This window comes from Eschscholzia californica, unplaced genomic scaffold, assembly GCF_041429995.1.
Source record: "Eschscholzia californica isolate CP2 unplaced genomic scaffold, dmEscCali1.0.p SCAF_2, whole genome shotgun sequence".
NCBI lineage: Eukaryota > Viridiplantae > Streptophyta > Magnoliopsida > Ranunculales > Papaveraceae > Eschscholzia > Eschscholzia californica.
In genome coordinates, this window is record NW_028238309.1 from 2,556,215 (window position 1) to 2,574,457 (window position 18,243).

The 18,243-nt window shown below is 35.2% G+C and overlaps 3 protein-coding genes across 6 annotated transcripts; 1 reads left to right on the forward strand and 2 right to left on the reverse strand.

Annotated features, from left to right (window-relative positions):
- Positions 1-395: 395 nt before the first annotated feature.
- LOC147555229 (TPX2 (targeting protein for Xklp2) protein family) lies at positions 396-4,116 on the reverse strand. 4 transcript variants are annotated; one of them, XM_086662140.1, is made up of 6 exons: positions 3,763-4,116; positions 2,342-2,896; positions 2,042-2,215; positions 1,885-1,956; positions 1,240-1,350; positions 396-899 (listed from the first exon to the last, which is right to left on the reverse strand). In XM_086662140.1, exons 2-6 carry the CDS (start codon positions 2,879-2,881, stop codon positions 618-620), a joined length of 1,179 nt encoding a protein of 392 aa, XP_086518266.1. In that variant the 5' UTR covers positions 2,882-2,896; positions 3,763-4,116; the 3' UTR covers positions 396-617. The 4 variants fall into 4 exon arrangements, with proteins under 4 accessions (XP_086518266.1, XP_086518268.1, XP_086518267.1 ...); XM_086662142.1 differs by having other exon boundaries at positions 2,042-2,212; positions 3,763-3,935; XM_086662141.1 differs by having other exon boundaries at positions 396-902; positions 2,042-2,212; positions 3,763-3,916.
- A 4,343-nt stretch (positions 4,117-8,459) lies between these two features.
- On the forward strand, positions 8,460-9,822 carry LOC147555230 (uncharacterized protein At2g34160-like). The gene is made up of 5 exons (XM_086662143.1): positions 8,460-8,695; positions 8,972-9,020; positions 9,109-9,171; positions 9,263-9,327; positions 9,428-9,822. Exons 1-5 carry the CDS (start codon positions 8,585-8,587, stop codon positions 9,560-9,562), a joined length of 423 nt encoding a protein of 140 aa, XP_086518269.1. The 5' UTR covers positions 8,460-8,584; the 3' UTR covers positions 9,563-9,822.
- A 2-nt stretch (positions 9,823-9,824) lies between these two features.
- Positions 9,825-13,970, reverse strand: UAH (ureidoglycolate amidohydrolase). The gene is made up of 12 exons (XM_086662138.1): positions 13,547-13,970; positions 12,365-12,450; positions 12,071-12,145; positions 11,810-11,938; positions 11,630-11,716; positions 11,306-11,508; positions 11,114-11,216; positions 10,848-10,939; positions 10,654-10,716; positions 10,324-10,564; positions 10,167-10,207; positions 9,825-10,066 (listed from the first exon to the last, which is right to left on the reverse strand). The coding sequence occupies exons 1-12, from the start codon at positions 13,871-13,873 to the stop codon at positions 9,969-9,971; spliced, it is 1,545 nt and encodes a 514-aa protein (XP_086518264.1). The 5' UTR covers positions 13,874-13,970; the 3' UTR covers positions 9,825-9,968.
- Positions 13,971-18,243: the final 4,273 nt, after the last annotated feature.

Here is an 18,243-nt window from a genome sequence, read left to right on the forward strand (position 1 = left end):
GTCAAAGACCTAGAAGTGTTAATGTATTCCACTTAAAAGCATCTAAGCATTCCTAACAATTTATCATAAAAACTTGGTATTAATATAAACCATCACTCTACTAAATCTAAGTTAGAATTTGAAAAATAAATCTATAAAATCCTCTCTTTGTAGACAAACTAATGTAACACCCAAAACCTTAACAGTTATCGATATCGTCCTTGTCTTTTGACACTCAAGCCCTAGTCCAACGAAGTTTTGTTCGTGGCAGGAGCTTCACGAGCTCTACCCAAAAAGTCTCGACACATACAAAGCTTGAGAACACACACTTATAGCTGAGGGCCTCGAACTCCAAATGCTACCAAAGCATTATGGGACTATCATAGAACCAACTAGATAAAGATACAGTATATGAATTGGACAAACCCCTAATTTAGTATGAATATAACTTATATAAAATGTTACACTTAGGTTCCCTCACAAAACAACAATAAGTATTCGAAAATGTAAGAAAACAAGACAATTCTCAAGAACAATAGCAACAACAAAGGCAACAAACCCAATGAGGAAAAAAGAAAAAAAAAAAAACAAATTCTCTTTTTTCTTTTCTTTCAAAGTTAGATAACTTACTGACAAACTCAAGATTGAACTGTGACATCCACATTCTTCTGCTCAGCAATCTCAGGAAGATCTGATTTAGGGGTCCCTTTGGTTGGTTTTCTCTCACCTTTGAATCTAGGGTTCACATTTGTGTCCCGGTTAGGACTATTCGTGGAATCTACTTTAATAGTGCCAAAACTATGTCGAGTCATTCGACCAGTAACTACTTTTTCTTTATCTACATGGGATGAGTTGACCGGTGCATCACTGTAACTCTTCCTTCGACCCAGCTTTGGTGATTTTGCACGAGTTGGTGGCAGCTGCTATCCAAATAAACAAAGAACATAAATTTCCTGCAACTTCCAGTTACATCTTAAAAAAACAACGGAATAGAAGGATGGCCTCCCAAAAATTGGATACAAGTAGGGAAGTATGACATTAGTATTTAACCGGAAATGTGAATGGTGACTTGAAAGTTAAAACTATATTTCAAAAGCGTAGTGGTGATCTAGAGAATCTTGAAGAAGGTTACTTTTTCAATTTCGGAAAAATGAAAATGTCAAGAACATGTTTTTAATCTATTTGACACTTTTTCTGCTAACTGAAAAAAAAAATTTGTCATAGTTCAAGTTCAAAATTGAATTGAAACACAATGAATACCTTTTTCAGTTCAACTTTAGGAGGTGGTCCTTCACGATAAAAGCTGGGCATGGGATTTGCTTTGAACATCAAACTCCTTCTGAGCTGCTTTAAAGCAGCTTCTCGTTCTTCCTGTGAAATAGAATGTGAGAATGAAACAAGAATAGAAAATGCAATGTAAATGACAACATCTGTTTTTTTAACCCATGGAAAGCAAAGGCAGCAATATATAGCAAACAAAAAAAACTCTTTCTCTGGAGAAAAGGTAGTGTCATAAGAAAACAAATGTCCTCAACGCAACCAAGAGGTATGGACCAGAACATAAAAACACGAAGTTCAAAGTTATAGAATTGTTTGAGCAGAGAACTTCATTCTCTATATCCAGATCCCGTGACATGCATTGAAGGAAATATATAACACACATGGTAGAAGACAATAGTTATATACATCCAATTTAACATGGGCCTATGTCAAATCACAGTGTAATTAATGTCGTAGACTCGTATTAGATAATGGCTATGGCATTTGCATTGTGTTGCCATGTAAATAATATATCTCCTACAGACATTCATCGAGACATTGGCTTCAAGGAAGAAAAACAAATAATGATATGGAAGAAGTAAAGAATAAAACTCTCGTGCATTCCAGAAAAAGTGTGTAAGTTACCTTAGTCCTAGCTTCACACTGAGTCTTCTCTGCTTCCAAAGCTTGGTGTTTCTCTTCCAATTTAGAATAATACTATAAAAGTGAGACAAAAAAAATGTTAACATATGTCACTTATTGAACGTCGACAGAACTTCAAATTCAAATGTAGCCAACTCACCTCCTTACGTTTCTCTGCACGATTAGTGCATCTAAACACAGGAGCTGATGCAGTAATGGTCCTCGACTTTATTGTCTGCACAGAGGAGGCAACTGAGCAAGCATCATCTTCATCAGGGTGCTTATTGTTATCAGGCTGAAGTGGCTTTCTTGATCCAAGAGGTAGTTTTGCCTGCTGACCATTTAGACAATAATCATCAAAAGAAGAACCCTAGATCAGTCTCGGTAAAACAACTTACAGAGCCCACCAAACACAGAGTAAGTGATTCATGTCTGTGACAATCTGAGCAAAAAATAATACCTGAGATTTCTTAACAGGATTGGAGTTTTGATTATCGGAGGTGATAGAAGCCTTTTTCAAGCCAAAAGCAGTACTAACTTCTACTGCACCAGGACGGGTTCCAGAAGAAGCACGCTTTTCAGTAGCTAAAGCGAATGGCTGTGGGACTGTATGTTTTGATCTCAAAACTCCTGTAGTGGTAGATCTTGAACCTGGTTTTGCTGTAGAGAGTACTTTCTTAATATCAGTGAGCTTTTGATCATCAAGTTCAGTGGTTTTCTCCCCACAAAATTCAGTATCTAAGTTGATGGTTTTATTATTGACATCTTGCTCCTCGCCACGACAGTTTTCAACTTGATCGAGATCAGGAATCTTAACTAAGTTTTCCGTTGTACACTCTTTTACTTCATAGTCATTTACCTCGCCGTTCTCTTCAATTGTGAGGGAATCCAGCCCTTCTGTAATATGGGCATCTATCTCCCTGACATCCAGATTTCCACTAACTGACTCCCCGCTGTCTCCATTTGAATAATCAATGACACAATATGGGTCCTTGTCCATCTAAATATTTGAAATCTGGATATAGCACCGCAAAAGAAGTCAGTTTGAATCTTCTTATGTTGGTATATATTTCAATCATAGTATCAATTTTAAACAGTATAACTTGTTCACTAGCCATAATGTTCACAAAGAGTACTCGCAAAAATATTTTAATTATCACAAATATACGTTATTTAAGACCAAACCAACACTCACAAACTACATAAGCTTATTAGTCACGGTTATTTTAGCCCTTATCCTCTACAATCGGGGTAAACTTCCATACTTCACAGCTACAGAAAGCCTCAATTTGGTCAAACTCCCAAGCGATTCAGTATACTAAAATAGTTAGTATTCGACGGAAAAACACTCTACCACCTTAGGTTTCATGAGCCATAGGAGAGAAATTGAAAACATGACACCTATTGTTAAGATAAACCTAAAGGTTGATTTTGGATAGAATCATAGTTTAATGCAGTAAGAAAAAGGCGACCTTTTTCACACATTTGATGCAAACGAAGCAATTCCAGTGAGATATAAACACCATGAAAACCTAATTTTTCAGCAAATAGAAGAAACCGATGGGCAAAAACCATCAAAAAGGAAGACATGCAAGTAATCAACATCAAAGAATCAAGAACACTACTGAAACGAAACTAGCCAACTAAAAAAACACCTCTTTACTCTACTCGATTCACAAAAACCCACAAAATCAACTCATTCTCAACCAAAACCCAAATCCATTCACAGATCCATGGCCAATAACTTCAAAAAAACATCATAAACAACAGATTTACTAATTTTTTAGGGTTTGAATCGAGTTTGATGAACCTAAGAAATGAACGAGATCAAGGAGAACAAATAGATCGAAACTGAGATAAATGCAGTTATAGAGTTCTTACACAAATCCAAACGGAGAAGAGCTTGGAGAATCTCCGGGAAGGAAATGGCCGTGAAACCACCGTTCCGATCAAAGGTTTCTGGGTGTTTCCGTCTTCTCCGGCGTCTAGGAAACTGAAACTTTAATGACTTTCTGGTAACTGGTTTTATTGTTGTGAAATTTGATGAGATATATAGATGCTCTGTTTTAACGACGTTAATTTTAACGGTGTAATTCAAAAACCCTAAGCGGGGTCGCTTTCCCGCCAGGTCATGTGTTCGAATCTGGTCGTATATCTTTTTTGTACCAATTTTTCCAAAACCCCCATCCCTTTTACCTTTCTTTTCTCAATTTCAAAAGAATTATGTAATGCCCCATTGCCCTCCTTCCCAAAATTAATATTTATTAAAGAAGTTCTGTAAATTACTTTATATCAAATTCTTTTAGTTTTTATTATTCACGTCATTCGACCCTTTTGCCTTAAGAGATACAATTAGATCAATTCTGACAAACGATTGCGACAATTTCTGAAAATGGTTAAGTTGGAGCTCAGTTCATTGACTGTTGGCATAAAATTTATTACCTAAGGTAGATACGCATTCATCATAACTAAAATCTCAAGAATGATGAATGAATGCTAACAATTCTTGGATAGTGTAGTTACAAGGTGATTTTTACCTTATAAGAATATAAGTTTTGAGTTCGAGTCATGACCACATATTAACTTTATAAAGATAATGACGAACAGTAATTATGCACATAAGTGGAAGTATTTATTTTTTGACATCCTTTAACATTTAGAATAATCGTGATAATTTTTTTAACGTTTTCAGTTTAAAATGCACTTAAAATATGTTAAGTTCAAACATGGTTTATTAAATTGTCTAAGAATTGTTAACATCTAATTGATTACTTCAAGTACACGCCTATATATCATAATCACAATCCAAAAAATATTGAATTAGTATTAATTATACAACTATCTTTGGATAATATATTAGGTAAGACACTTAGTCATTTAAGTACTAGCGTTAATTAAGCTAATGAGGTGCTCTCAACTACCAAGCCCCACAATGAAGCTAATGATCGTAAAAAGGAAAGCTCCACTAATTGAGGATTAAAGTATAATTAAAAGAAATTTGTTTATAATAGATTAGGGGACAAATTGTGCCATTTTCTATTAAGTGGTTGGCAAAGATTTTGGAACTTCGCATTAATTTTCTTTTATTATCACGTGTTTGGTGGGATATAAATTTGAAAGTGAATTTTATTCAATTGAGAAAATAGGTCAGAACTAGCGATTGAATCTAACTTATATTTCATACTGTACTTGCTAATTTCTTCACCTGATCTCATAATTCGAGTAATTTAAAGTAGTTTGTGTGATTTTCGACTATTTTGTAAAATCTGAACAATACAAACAATGAATTTAAATAAACTTAATTGAAACTATCGAGATATGAACGATAATTCTGAACACTTAATTGATTCAGCAAACATCGCTAAACTAGTTGAACTACTTAATATTAGATCATTGGATGTATTAGAGATCAAGATAAGTTTCAATGTGTCAATAATTATTATACAAAAGTTAGGAGGAATAGACACAGCTTGATTTATTCCTCCTACCCCTTGTGATAAAGCCCTAACACCATAATAATATATTGAAATTAAATCCAACCACATTCATCTCTAATACATCCAAAATTACTTGTTTTTCTCACAATTCCATTATATAAAAAGTGGGGGGAAAAAAAAGTAATACAACCATTTATGCATATTCATTTTCGTGCTTAAAAAGGGTTACAGACAAATAAAGGAACAATTCTTTTTATTACCTAATGCTAGCTATTGATCCTTATTATTGTTATTTGGGTGAGAAGGTGTGTGGCAACCAACGAAATACTTTTCGTACAATCAATCCACTTCCATATTTAAAAATACTTTGAAAGAAAGATGGAATTAGATATAGAAATATTATTGGGCATAAATATGGAGATGCTTTTGGGACACTCAAAATGGTTGTAGAATCAAAAGATTTAATGGTTGCAGAGACAAAAGATTTGATGGCAAAGAATTACGGTAATATTTAAAATTAAATTCTATTTGTGTTTTAAGTCTCTCCATCTTTTTTTGTTTTGTACACGATTGCCCTCAAGAAGATGAAGATGTTTGTGAAATTCACTTCGACTTAGTGGTCACATATACATCTCTCTAATGAAGTTTCTGAGTTCGAATGTTCCCATTGATAATATGAAGGGTTGTTTCCCTAATGGCCCCCAACTTTGTGACCAGCTTCCCGCCTGGCCCTCTACTTTATGAGAAATACTCATATGGTCCCCTTCCGTTATCACACCGTTACTCTCTCTTCCATTTTTTTTCTCTCTCCTCTAGCATGGTTTCTCTCTCTGCCACCTCGTTAAAACCAGCCACATCATCGTCTTCACCGGCAGGGTCGCCGGCCGACTAAATTTCCGGCCGGCGACCTTCAATTTTTTTTTCTCTCTCTCTCAAAAAAAAAAAATAATTTAAAAAATTCTCTCTCCTCTCTCTCTAAACTCCGGCGAAGGGAAACCTACGCCGGAGCTAGGTCTGTTCATCACGAAATGCATTTATTTATATAATAACATGGATCGATGTTATTTTATAAAAAAATGTTCCACTTTGTCCTTCTTACATTCTTTTCTCATTTTGACATTGTTTTCTTCTATTTTTCACTTTTTTCCCGTGGTTGTTAATTTTTCTTTCTTATTTCAGTGAAGTTTGGTGGAGCCATTGGACATTTAGACTTTCCCTTTTCTCTTTAAAGCAAGTAGGTATTTGTGAAGGCTTGAGTGATGAGAATCACGAAGGAGGAAAGGGAAGCACGACGAACTCGTGGTCAGTGGTGGAGACCCGTCAAAGTGGTCTCAGTTAATGAGAGGAGCTTCATTGTTTTTTTTTTTTTTTTTTTTTTTTTTTTTTTTTTTAATTATCATGGTGCTACCAACATCATGTCTTTTTTATTCAAAAAAGATTTATGAAATGTTTCATCTATATTATTTATAGGTATCGAATCTAATTTTATTGTGACACTCTCGAGACAAACGTATTTCAACGATGATAGTTTGTCTGAAGTAAATGGACTAAAATTAGACAATGCCTGATTACGCCCAACGACCCAAATGTCTAAGAGAAATTTTGGGCAAAACCAAGTCTTCTATATAAGTTTTCAAACTGATTCCGATTCAATATATTTTAAGCAAAGTCTTATTTTGAAAATATTATGAAACTGAAAATTCTCTAAACAAAATCCGACCTTGATGTGACTCTCTTGAAATAGTTTGACCCATCTTCATGTTTCTAAGTAGATTTAGATCGATTGTTGAGTTATAAAAAGGAAGTAGAATGTATTTTGTTGCGGTAATAGGTTAAATTATTATTTTTAATCCAAAAACTTGATCATTTAGTTGAGTAATTAAACAAGCAGTCTGAATCCTGATTATCTTTTGGTACAGTGGAAAGATTTTTATATCGAGGATTTTTCAAAATCTTGTATATCTTTTTTATTAATGTAATGAGTCTGGTACGTGTTTGTCTTAATTATTTAAGGTTGCCTAATATATTTAATCTTAAGTGGTTGATTGTACACTCCCTAGGAAGGTAAGATGCTTTCGTATAACACTTAGTATATTGGATTATTATATTATATATCATTAAATGTGACACGATTGAAATTATATAGAAAATAGTTAAGAGATTCTACTGTAGGCTCTTAATCAACATCTCAAATTTCTTTATTTAGTACGATAAAGATATGAACTTTGATGCTTGATTGTAACACTTCAACACTACCATGACGTTTCTCTGAATATAATGCAATCATTATTAGTCTCTTTCCGACGACTAAAGTCTAAGTTTGTTGTATAGAGGATGTATAAATATGAACAAATTTGAATATTGGCTAACTTTCGATAAAGAACTGTAAAAACAAGAAAAAAACATTACTTACCATCCTCTCATTCCATTTTTTTTCACTTTCATATAATTGTGGTTTCTATTAACGTAAAATGGTGACAAGAATGTGGCTTTAGTACATTTCGTACGATACGTACTCTTCTTATTTTTCTCAACAAATCACTTTTGAAACTGAAGAGCTAGCTAGTGGAAATTGACAAACTTATGAGAAATGCACTTTCTTGTCATCAAACACAATTGTAGCTATGATATTCGTTCCAAACTACATAATATATCCCAAATTCCCCATGGATTCGAACCATCAAAATATTAATCTCTTGACCTAATGGTAGTTCAATGGACACCATCAAAATCGCCAAGCCCAACCTCCAAATAGCTTCTTGCCGGAAGTTCTAAAGCCGCTCTCCACATGTGTTGGGGAAGATCCGCCTTTATGACTTTGGATGTGTCTATTTAACCTCCTAAATGATGGATCTAAAATTTGTCCAAATGGGGGTGCAATTTATAATATCTATGAATTTAGGGTGTACCAAGACATTATGGAGTTAAATAAGGGTGGTAATTTAAATAACGAAGAAATGAGTAACCGTCGAAATCCACGCTATTTTGCCCAAACGAATCTTTCTAAAAGTCAGTTAACAGAATCCATAACAGTCAAGAACTCGATCATAATAACAGTTACTCGAATTCCAACACGTGTACGCACCCCATTGGTTTAATAACAAATATCCCGCCTATATAAACTAAAATCTGAAACTAACAGAAGGAAATTTCTCGAACTCATTATTCTCATTTCTTCTGTGTGAAAGAGTGATCGGAATTTTAGAGAGAGAAAGTGTGATTTGATCGGAATTTTAGAGAGAGAAAGTGATCGGAGTTCTAGAGTCATGGAGACAGTTGGAGTTTTAGTAGAAGGAAATAATGGATCTTTGAAGAAGAATCGAATTCAAGTTTCTAATACTAAGAAACCTCTCTTTTTCTATGTTAATCTTGCTAAGGTAAATCAATTTTCATTTTTGTTATTTAATTATTACTTGATTGATTAGATTTTAGTTTGATGATTGAAGTAATTATTATGTTTGATTCATCAATCATTACGATCCTCTGTTTCTCTCTCTAGATATGAATTAGTAATAATGATTGGAGTAATCATTATATTCTGTTAGAATTAGGTCAATTTAGATAGAATTAGGTTAATTTCGGTTCTGGTTCTTGATTTAGAGAGAGAATGTTAAAATTTTGGTTCTGTTTTTTTTACTTTGTTGTGTTTACAGAAATACATGAAGGAACACAATGAGGTTGAACTATCTGCTTTGGGAATGGGTACATTTCTTCAACTTAATTTCTTCCAATTAGGGTTTTATGTTACTTCTTAGAACTCAACTTACTTTCTGTGTGTGTTGTAATTTAGCAATTGCTACTGTTGTGATAATTTCTGAGATTCTGAAGAAAAATGGTCTGGCCATTGAAAAAAGTAAGCAATCAACATCATATTATTCACAATTTTCAATTCTCTGTTTCGATATCTAATTCGTTTCTGATTCTGGGATTCGTTAATGGAACAGAGATATCGACATCAACTGTTGACTCGAAAGATGAATCAAAGGGCAAACTGATTCAGAAAGCCAAGGTGAATGAATTTGTCTCTATAAATCTTGTTTTGAATTTCATTGTTGTTGTTTATCTTCATTCTATTTTCTTCTCTTAATTGTTCTTTGTTATGTGTATAGATTGAGATAGTGCTTGGTAAGACTGAAAATTTCGATAGTCTGCTGGGAACTCTAGCTTCTACTGCTGCTGTAGTTTCTCCGGCGACAACCTCTGAAGTTGCTGCTGATGACAAGAAGAAGAAAGAAGTTTACTGATGTTCATGGATGAACACTGAGCTGACATTAGAGAGGAGTAGAAGTTTGATATAGATATATAGAACTGGTTGCTGATATAAACCTAGAGAGGCATTCAAAGTGTAGTAGTAGTAGTTAGAATTGGGAAGCTCGATAGATCCTATATCTGTTTTCCGTTCTTATAATGTTGACATAAACTCTATAGATTTTACTGTTTTCACTTCTGGATTAGCATCTGTTCTTTGAAATGAGAAGTAACGGGATTGATCGATCCTTCTTTCTCTTTTGGGATTATGAACAAGATTTATTGAAACTGCAAATATACGACATCTTACATACAGACTTACATAATTGAAAAAAGTTCGATCACCTAATTCTCGCGAACTTGGATTTAAAAGTACAAGTGACGGCATCTGAAGGAGGGGAACTAAGCCGAGGATAGTTTCGCGAGAGTTAGTGCTAGAACTTTGACGCCATTTGCTATATCCTCGATCGATGAATATTCTTCAGGTTTATGACTGTAACCTGCAAAAACTCAGCATACCCATGATTGTCGGGGTCAGTAGCCGGATCATAATGAATGAATAAAGATTTATATGCCATGAACAAGCGAGAAGCAAATTACCTTTGTAACATGGAATGAAAATCATGCCCATTGGAGATACTCTGTGCAAATAGATGCGTAGTTTAATCGTTATTAGCAGTAAGAATTCAAAATTTGATATAATCAGTAAAAGCGGGATCAATTCTTCCCATTTGTAGTAGTAAAATAGATTTCTTACCTGGCCATGAATAACGAATCATGGTATGCTCGACTAATCATCAACTTGTGAGAGAGGTTTAGCTCTTGTGATGCAACTTCCATGGCTTTAACTATTGATTCGTCTGACGGAGCTGGTGGATCTTGATTGACGATTTTAAATTCTGATAGCTTGACTTTCCGATTCTTAGCTATCTTAATAGCAGACTGATGAATGTTTTCAATTACTTTGTTCCTTCGCTTCTCGTCAATGTCTCGTGTGTCTGACAATTTGAGTAATATCCGTTAATTGGTAACGTCCAGACATTGTCCCCCAAGAAACTAGTCCATCGTGGGGAGCTAAGAAGCTTACCGATTTCTAAGTGTGCTTTGCTTGGAATGCTGTTAATTGCTCCTGGATGCAGATCCAAAATGCCTGACACAAACAACAATAACTAATAAAAAACAAGTAGCGGGTCGAAAACTTTATACATCAAAAAGGTAGTCTCAAGATTGATTTTTGATTACTCCAAGGGGAACAACGAATATTAGATGAACGACGTATACCTACGGTACCAACGGTGTCAATGGAACCAGATTCTAATACATGTTTCTCAACAGCCAGTGCTAATTCTGCAGCTGCCAATCCTGCGTCATTTCTGCACACCGGCAATGAAACCAATATCGATGATATACTTTCATTCCTATCGCTTTCATTTTTCGTAAGAGATTCTGATCATTTATTATATATCATATGTTCGTGTGCGTGTCTATCCAATCAAGAAGGTCATGGATTAGTCAACTAATAGATCTAAGAAATAAAAGTCAATCACCTATGTGGCATCAATACGGCTCCGGCATGACCTCCATTTCCTTCAAAATCGACCTTGATACTGGCTGGTGCAGCAATAGCAGTCACAACGCCAATAGAAATACCTGTTAGGGCAAATCAAATCAATGAGAATCTAAACGGGGATAATCATAGAGAGGCAGAGATATAGAAAAACTTATATTAGAAGCTCGACCTTCTTCTTCGAGAATAGGTCCCTGCTCTATGTGCAACTCAAGGAAAGCTGAATAGCTTCCTTTCTTCAAGAACACGCTTGAGAGATCGTCTCCTTCTGTTGCATAACCAGCAGATCTCGCAGCATCGAAGAACGATATGTTTTGACCATCAACTGTCCTCTTCAAAGCATTCGCTAATGTCTCGCTTCCAGCCAATAAACGACTACAATTTGGTGGAAACATCTTAGTTAACACAGTTCATGAAAATTCTACAATTTAATCAAAGACATGAAAATGAACTAGAATAAGTAAATTCGCAACTTAGAAACAAATCTTTGTTCTACCTTCCCAAACAGCTAATTCCGAAACGTGTCGGCTCCTCTGATGTGAACAATATCACCTCTAATGATCTTTTAGGCTTGAACCCTGACCTGTTAAGAACATAAAATAGCATGAAAGGTCACTTTTTTACCCAAATTTCTTCGTTCTTTTGTCCTATAACATTGTTTAGCCTAATCGTATACCTTTGCAACACATTGATTGCCTCAATAGCGCCCAAAACACCAACAACTCCATCATACTTTCCGGAGTACGGAATAGCATCAATATGAGAACCTGTTGCTACGGCACCCAATTCTGGTTCATGACCAACCCTGTGTGGAAGTTAAAGAATAAGTAAAGTTTGATATGAATAATCGAACAAATATCAAATATGAAGGTATCTTTGGCAGAAACAACAGTCAAAAAAAGAAAATGATTATTAAAGATTAGCTTGTAAAACTCACCATCGACCAAATATATTACCAACAGCATCCTCTCTAACGGAGAGACCAGATAACCCCATTATGTTTTTAATAAACCTATGGATGAAAATTTAAATATGTTAGAACCCGCTGAAGAGAAAAATTCGAAAACTATTTGCAGTCATTTGCAACACAAACTTGAGCAGATGTTTGAATCAAATCTTCTCGTTTACTTATCTATCATTACCCAATGTTTAATTTGTTCGAATAACTTAAATTTGACGAAAATGAAGTGATTGCTAAGAGATAAATATAGATCGTAAAGTAACTAAGTACCTTCGAGCTGATACATCCTTCTCAGTGTACAGGATCCTAGTTACTGATGGAGCCGGTGTATCTGATAAACTGGATAGCTCGTCAATCTACAAAGAAATATACTGTTATAATGAAGATCTGGAGAAGTAGAAAAGCAATAATGAAAGTAAGCAATCACACAGAACACGAGGGATTTACATGGTTCGGTGAAACCTATTCCACGACTAACAGCTAGCGCGATGATTTTACTATACATGAAGTACAAAATTACAGAGAACTCTCAAGGAGTTCAGTATTCGTAACTCACTGAACCCTATCACTTCACCTCCACAAACTCGCTCCTAAAACCGATAAAACATGATACACCTCTCACATTGTCAACCACCCTTTATAAACAAACATAACATAAACCAAGCGGGCAAATTTTTTGACCTTAAACAGTTTCTCTGATCGCTCTTCGGGTTAGATATCGTCCCATATTCAAGCCACTTTCATGCAGGTTTAGATATGACCCATATTCATGACACTTTTACTCGGGGTTAGATATTGACCCATATTCAAGACACTTTCACTTGGGTTACATATCGATCCATATTCAAGACACCTTACCCGGGTTAGATATCGACCCATATTCAAGACACTTCCACTCGGGTCATATATCGACTCATATTCAAGACAGATTCGCTCAGGTTAGATATCGACCTATAGTCAAGACACTTTCAACATATACCACAAGAGTCGCTTCAAATACATATAAGATCATTAAGTAAATGAAATGTTTACCCAGATAAGAGACACACAAGCAACTAAAAATCTAGATATATACATATTATCTATTTCAATTTATGAATTGGGATTAACTAGTAGTCTCATTCTGACATTCACAAACCTAGATTAGTAGATTCCCTAAATACTAACAAGTACTGACTCACTGATTCAGATCATCATTATAAAAATCAACTTATCAAACCTAAGATCTGAAATTGTTCATTTTGAACTTAAAAACAGTACCACTTCTCCCAAACAAGTCTATAAGTAAATACCCATCTTAATATGAATCCAATCAAATCAACACACTAAGATTTCTGAAGTTTTAATAACAAAATTAACAAATTCCAGTCACCCCATTGCATAAATTTCTCCCCACATTTCTAAAACAATAAAAAAAAGTATAAGAAATTTACAAAAAGAACAAATTTTTACCTGTCTCTGCAAACTTTCAGTCTCAACTGACAAAGAAGATGATAAAGAATTTGAAGACCCAAATTGAGATTCTTCATGAATTGGGTATCCTGAGAAATCTTCCATGGTTTTCTTTGTTGGATCTTCTTCTCCATTATTATGAGCTAGAATCAAAGATGAGAGAGAAAGTTGCAGGAAAAGATGAAGAAGAAGAACATGTGAGGAGCATCTGACGAGTGCCATCTCTTCTGTGTTTTTTTTGGAGGTTTTCTTGTCACTTTGTTTTGATGATTTATAAGCAAAGCGCCAATAATTAGAACTTGATGATCTCATACTTTGCAGGTTCATTAGTTTAATCAACTCCTTTATTTCTCTGGGATCCACGTCAAGAAATGTTTTTGTGGGACCACCAAAGTGTTAGTGTGGCATCATCTCATCAACCTAAGTAACAAAGGGTCATTCTTTTTCCACCACGGTGCATTGTTTGGACACCCCTCTTCGATCCATGATGTCGTGGGATTGAATCTCGATGGAAGCAGTTTGTCGTTAAGATTTATTTCATGTTATTGTTATTTAGACTATAAATAACATATTTAATTTGTCGGGTTTTAGGCCTCTCTAATTCATGGTTTAAATTAAGCGATCGTGGTTCTTACATTTTCATGTCAATGCTTTGTAACGACTAACGCAGATCGTAGTCGAATTCTTAAAAAAAAAAACATAAACGGTCATTTTTAGCTTAGGTTCAAATTGTATCTTCATTATGTATCAACATTGTATATCAAATTGTAAGGGTTTTGTAAAGATAAATCCTAAAAAAATAAATTTTTGTACAAGCCATAAGTTCACCGGTAACCAATATTTTTGGGTTATTTTTCTTTTTAAGACTGTAAACATAGTATTATTTGTAAAACAAAGTTTACAAAACGAGATGTAAAGTTAACAACATCAGAGTAAAGAAATAGAAAAATATAACTCTAAGCGTACATCCTTGAACTTGTAACTTTCACGGTTGAAATTAAAGCCCGCGTAAACCTTCTCGAAACTAACGGTCTTGAAACCAACTTGAGACCATACCCACGATCGCTCAAAGGAAACATACAAATCTAAAGATGAGCATTTGCCACAACATCCGCCACAACACAACCTCCACCAAAATCACCACTTAGAAACCTGAAATAATTCAAACCACACCAGAGGAGGGCGATGGAAAAAGAAATACATAACTTCATGGAAGGCTAGTGATTTCTTAGAAACGAAACCCGAAGATTCCATATAATACCCGACCAGAATTCTCTCGAAAGAGAAATTATGTACCACCACAATCTAAAGAGATCGTAGTCAGACACCTGGAAACATGGATGTCGACGAAGCCGACACCATAAAGCTCGGCAAAGCCAGAAATAAGATGCAGATAAACTACGAAGGATGAGAGGTGAGATAGTGGATCAAGATCAGTTAAAAGCATGGACAAGGCTGAAGGCGAAATAGTTGTCTTACCAGAGTCGAAGGGCATAGCGTTTCCAAAAGAGTGGATAATGTCTGAACAAGGTCAGAAGGCCGACCCAGTAGACTTAAGGGCAGAGCCCCACTTAACTCTCCTGGGTCAAAAGGAGTGCTCATAAGATAAGATGATTGGGTCCAACCATATAAAATGTAACTTGTCCTTGAACTAAGAGATTGGGCCCAGAGATCAAGGGGTCAATTAAAAGACAAGCCCAAATAGAAGACCAACTCATAGTAGAGAATGAATTTAACTTCAACACTTGTGAAGAGAGAAAGGACAAGTATCTCTCTCTTATTAATTGACTTCACCCAACACCATATGGTACAAGTTTTGGGGTTACTGTAGTAAGGGAACACATACAAATTAATTAGAGTGGCACTATGAAAAATTGCAAGAAGTGTTCCACTCCGTGAGTAAATAACTTGACACAAAAGTCTGATGAAAAATACTTTGTGTTTACCAAGAGCTGCAACATTTATAAGGTCAAATGAGTTTCTACAAGTGAGAGAGAAAAATATAGTCGATGGTGGTGATTGTCGACGGGAGTGAAATATGATGACAACAAATAAGATAAATAAATGAGAGCATAAGGTACGACTTCAACAAACAAAAAAAAGAGGGAGAAAGAGGTACGAACTATAAAATAAATACATTTGCAATAAAAAGAAACACAAATACATTTTATTCAAATTAGGGGTGAGATTAGATCGGGCTCGGGCGAAATAGAGGCGGACTTGGGTACCACAATCTCTAGCCCGTTACTAGTAGCCTGACGGATCGGGCAGGACAGATTCAACATATTCACCGCCCGTAGCCCGTCCGAGCCCGCCTGCCCGAGCGGGCTCCATCAGTGACGGGTCGGACGAGCTCGGGTAATTTTATTAGAAATAAATATTAAATAATAACATTTCATATATAAAAAACATGATTACTTAAAATATTATTTCATTTCGCATATGATTATATTTTTAACAAAAGTACATAATTATCAAAAAGTCCAAAACTAATAACAAAAAGTTACGTCTTTCTTCTTCGTTAATCGAGCGACTTGAGACGTTCGAGGAATTGCTTCAGAAAATCTGTCGTTTAACGGATCCAACTCCATGAAAGTAACGTTAAGTTGGTATTTCCACCAATCTTTAAGACAAACACAACATTCCAACATCTCCGGAGTAAGACTACATGACTAGGTTCTTCTGTTGGAAAACAGAATAATCTTTGGCCACCGGCCTTCATTAATCCAGTCGTTTTAAGTGTTTAAACAAAGCATCCACAAAACAGAATGACTAGTGATCTATGAATCCAACAAAAGTCTAGAACATCGAAAAGAAAACCGATTTAATCTTCATCACAGTAAAAAACAAATATTAAAAAAAAAAACAAGTAAGATAGGTTTTAGAAAGAAACAAATGTTTTAAAAAACTTAAATGAAAGAACAATCTACTAATCTACAATTACTACTTTATCAACTACCTAATCTTTCTGAAACAGATTTCTGATCTGTTTGATCAGACAGATGGTTAGAGTTGTCTGATCTAAAAGATCCGACTCAAACGAGTAAGATCTGTTTCAGAAAGAAACAAAAAATAAAAATTTCCATTAATTTTGTATTGTCATCCATCATACATCATGATCACATAAAAAGATGCATGATATTTCTTCCATCTTTTTGAAACATATCACAAATCTGTTTGATCAGATAGATCAATGGTTAGATTTCGATTTGTCTGATCAAACAGATCTGACTCATGAGATGAGTTCAGATCTGTTTTAGAAAGCTACGTATCATCATTATAAAATAAAAAAGAATACAATCAAAATACATGATACACTTCTTCCATCTTTCTGAAACATACCACAAATCTGTTTGATCAAACAGATCATTGGTTAGATTTCGATTTGTCTGATCAAACAGATCCGACTCATGAGATGAGTTCAGATCTGTTTCAGAAAGATACATATCATCATCATAAAATTAAAAAATAATACAACCAAATCAAATGATCCACTTCTTCCATCTTTCTGAAACAGATAACAAATCTATTTGATCAGACAAATCAATGGTTCGATTTCGATCTGTCTGATCAAACAAATCTGACTAATGAGTTGAGTTCAGATTTGTTTCAGAAAGCTACATATCATAATCCCATCATTACAAAAATTACATCTAGTTACTTAAAACATCCTAAAACAGATAATTGATCTGTTTGATCAGACAGATCAACGATGTAGATCTGTCTGATCAAACAGATCTGATTCGTGAGAATCAAGATCTATTTTACAACCTTCAAAAAAAAACAAGTAACAACATAATACCATAAAATAAAATCATACAAATATTTTTAACTTGTCTAAGATGAGTCCAATGGCTTAATCACGTCATTTGATCCGTAGATCATCGACGTATACCGAAGTACCGAACATCATCGTATCTTATTTACTCGTAACCCACATGTAGAAGTAGAACAGTAGAAATAGATCGAAGAAATAACTTTACTAACCATTGTTGTAGCTTTTACTGTTGAATAATAGAGAGATCAGAGACAAAGTGAAGTCAGTAGTCATAGAGAGTCAGTAGGATAATGGGAGTGAGACATAGAGATCTGATTAATAGATTATATATGAGATCATGAGATGAGATGAATAAATTACTAATGGATAATGGAGGTTACTGGTAACTAGTTAGAGAGAGAGGGAGGCAGAGAGAGAGGCGGAGAGAGAAAGGCAGTGATTAGGGTAAGAATGAGAGTCCTGTTTGAGAAGTCTTTTTATAAGAGACCAAATGGCGTTTTCATTAGATCTAACGTCTGAGGTTTATTTTGAAGAGACGCCCTACCTCAGTCGTTGGATCTAAAGAAAACACGCGGATCTTTGCGCGGGTAGCCGGGCCGATGATTTCTATCGGGTATCGGGCTTACTAAAACCATCGGGTAGCGGACGGATTATGTCGGACGGGTAACAGACGTGTAGGTCGGGGCGGGACACGGATATGAGGGCCTGTCCGAGTCCCGCCCCTATAACCGAATCATTGGGTCGGGTCTGTCCGACTCGGGTAGCGGTCGGTCTTCGGGTACTAACGGTCCGGGCGGATTGGACCGGGTCTCGGGGTTCCCGAACCGTTTTCCCACCCTTAATTCAAATTGCCACTATTTAAAAAAATAAATAAATAAAGTAAAATAACTCTAATTCAATAAAATAAGTTGAGTCAAAG

Excerpts from the sequence above, each read along its gene's own strand:
- LOC147555229 (XM_086662139.1), bottom strand. The coding sequence starts at position 2,881 with ATGGACAAGGACCCATATTGTGTCATTGATTATTCAAATGGAGACAGC. Across the intron at positions 2,216-2,341 it reads ATCCTGTTAAGAAATCTCAG|CAGGCAAAACTACCTCTTGG; the intron begins GTATTATTTTTT and ends CTAAATGGTCAG. Across the intron at positions 903-1,239 it reads CTAAAGTTGAACTGAAAAAG|CAGCTGCCACCAACTCGTGC; the intron begins GTATTCATTGTG and ends TTATTTGGATAG.
- LOC147555230 (XM_086662143.1), top strand. The coding sequence starts at position 8,585 with ATGGAGACAGTTGGAGTTTTAGTAGAAGGAAATAATGGATCTTTGAAG. Across the intron at positions 8,696-8,971 it reads TCTATGTTAATCTTGCTAAG|AAATACATGAAGGAACACAA; the intron begins GTAAATCAATTT and ends TTGTGTTTACAG. Across the intron at positions 9,021-9,108 it reads ACTATCTGCTTTGGGAATGG|CAATTGCTACTGTTGTGATA; the intron begins GTACATTTCTTC and ends GTTGTAATTTAG.
- UAH (XM_086662138.1), bottom strand. The coding sequence starts at position 13,873 with ATGAACCTGCAAAGTATGAGATCATCAAGTTCTAATTATTGGCGCTTT. Across the intron at positions 12,146-12,364 it reads AAGGATGTATCAGCTCGAAG|GTTTATTAAAAACATAATGG; the intron begins GTACTTAGTTAC and ends TTTCATCCATAG. Across the intron at positions 11,217-11,305 it reads ACCTATTCTCGAAGAAGAAG|GTATTTCTATTGGCGTTGTG; the intron begins GTCGAGCTTCTA and ends TTGCCCTAACAG.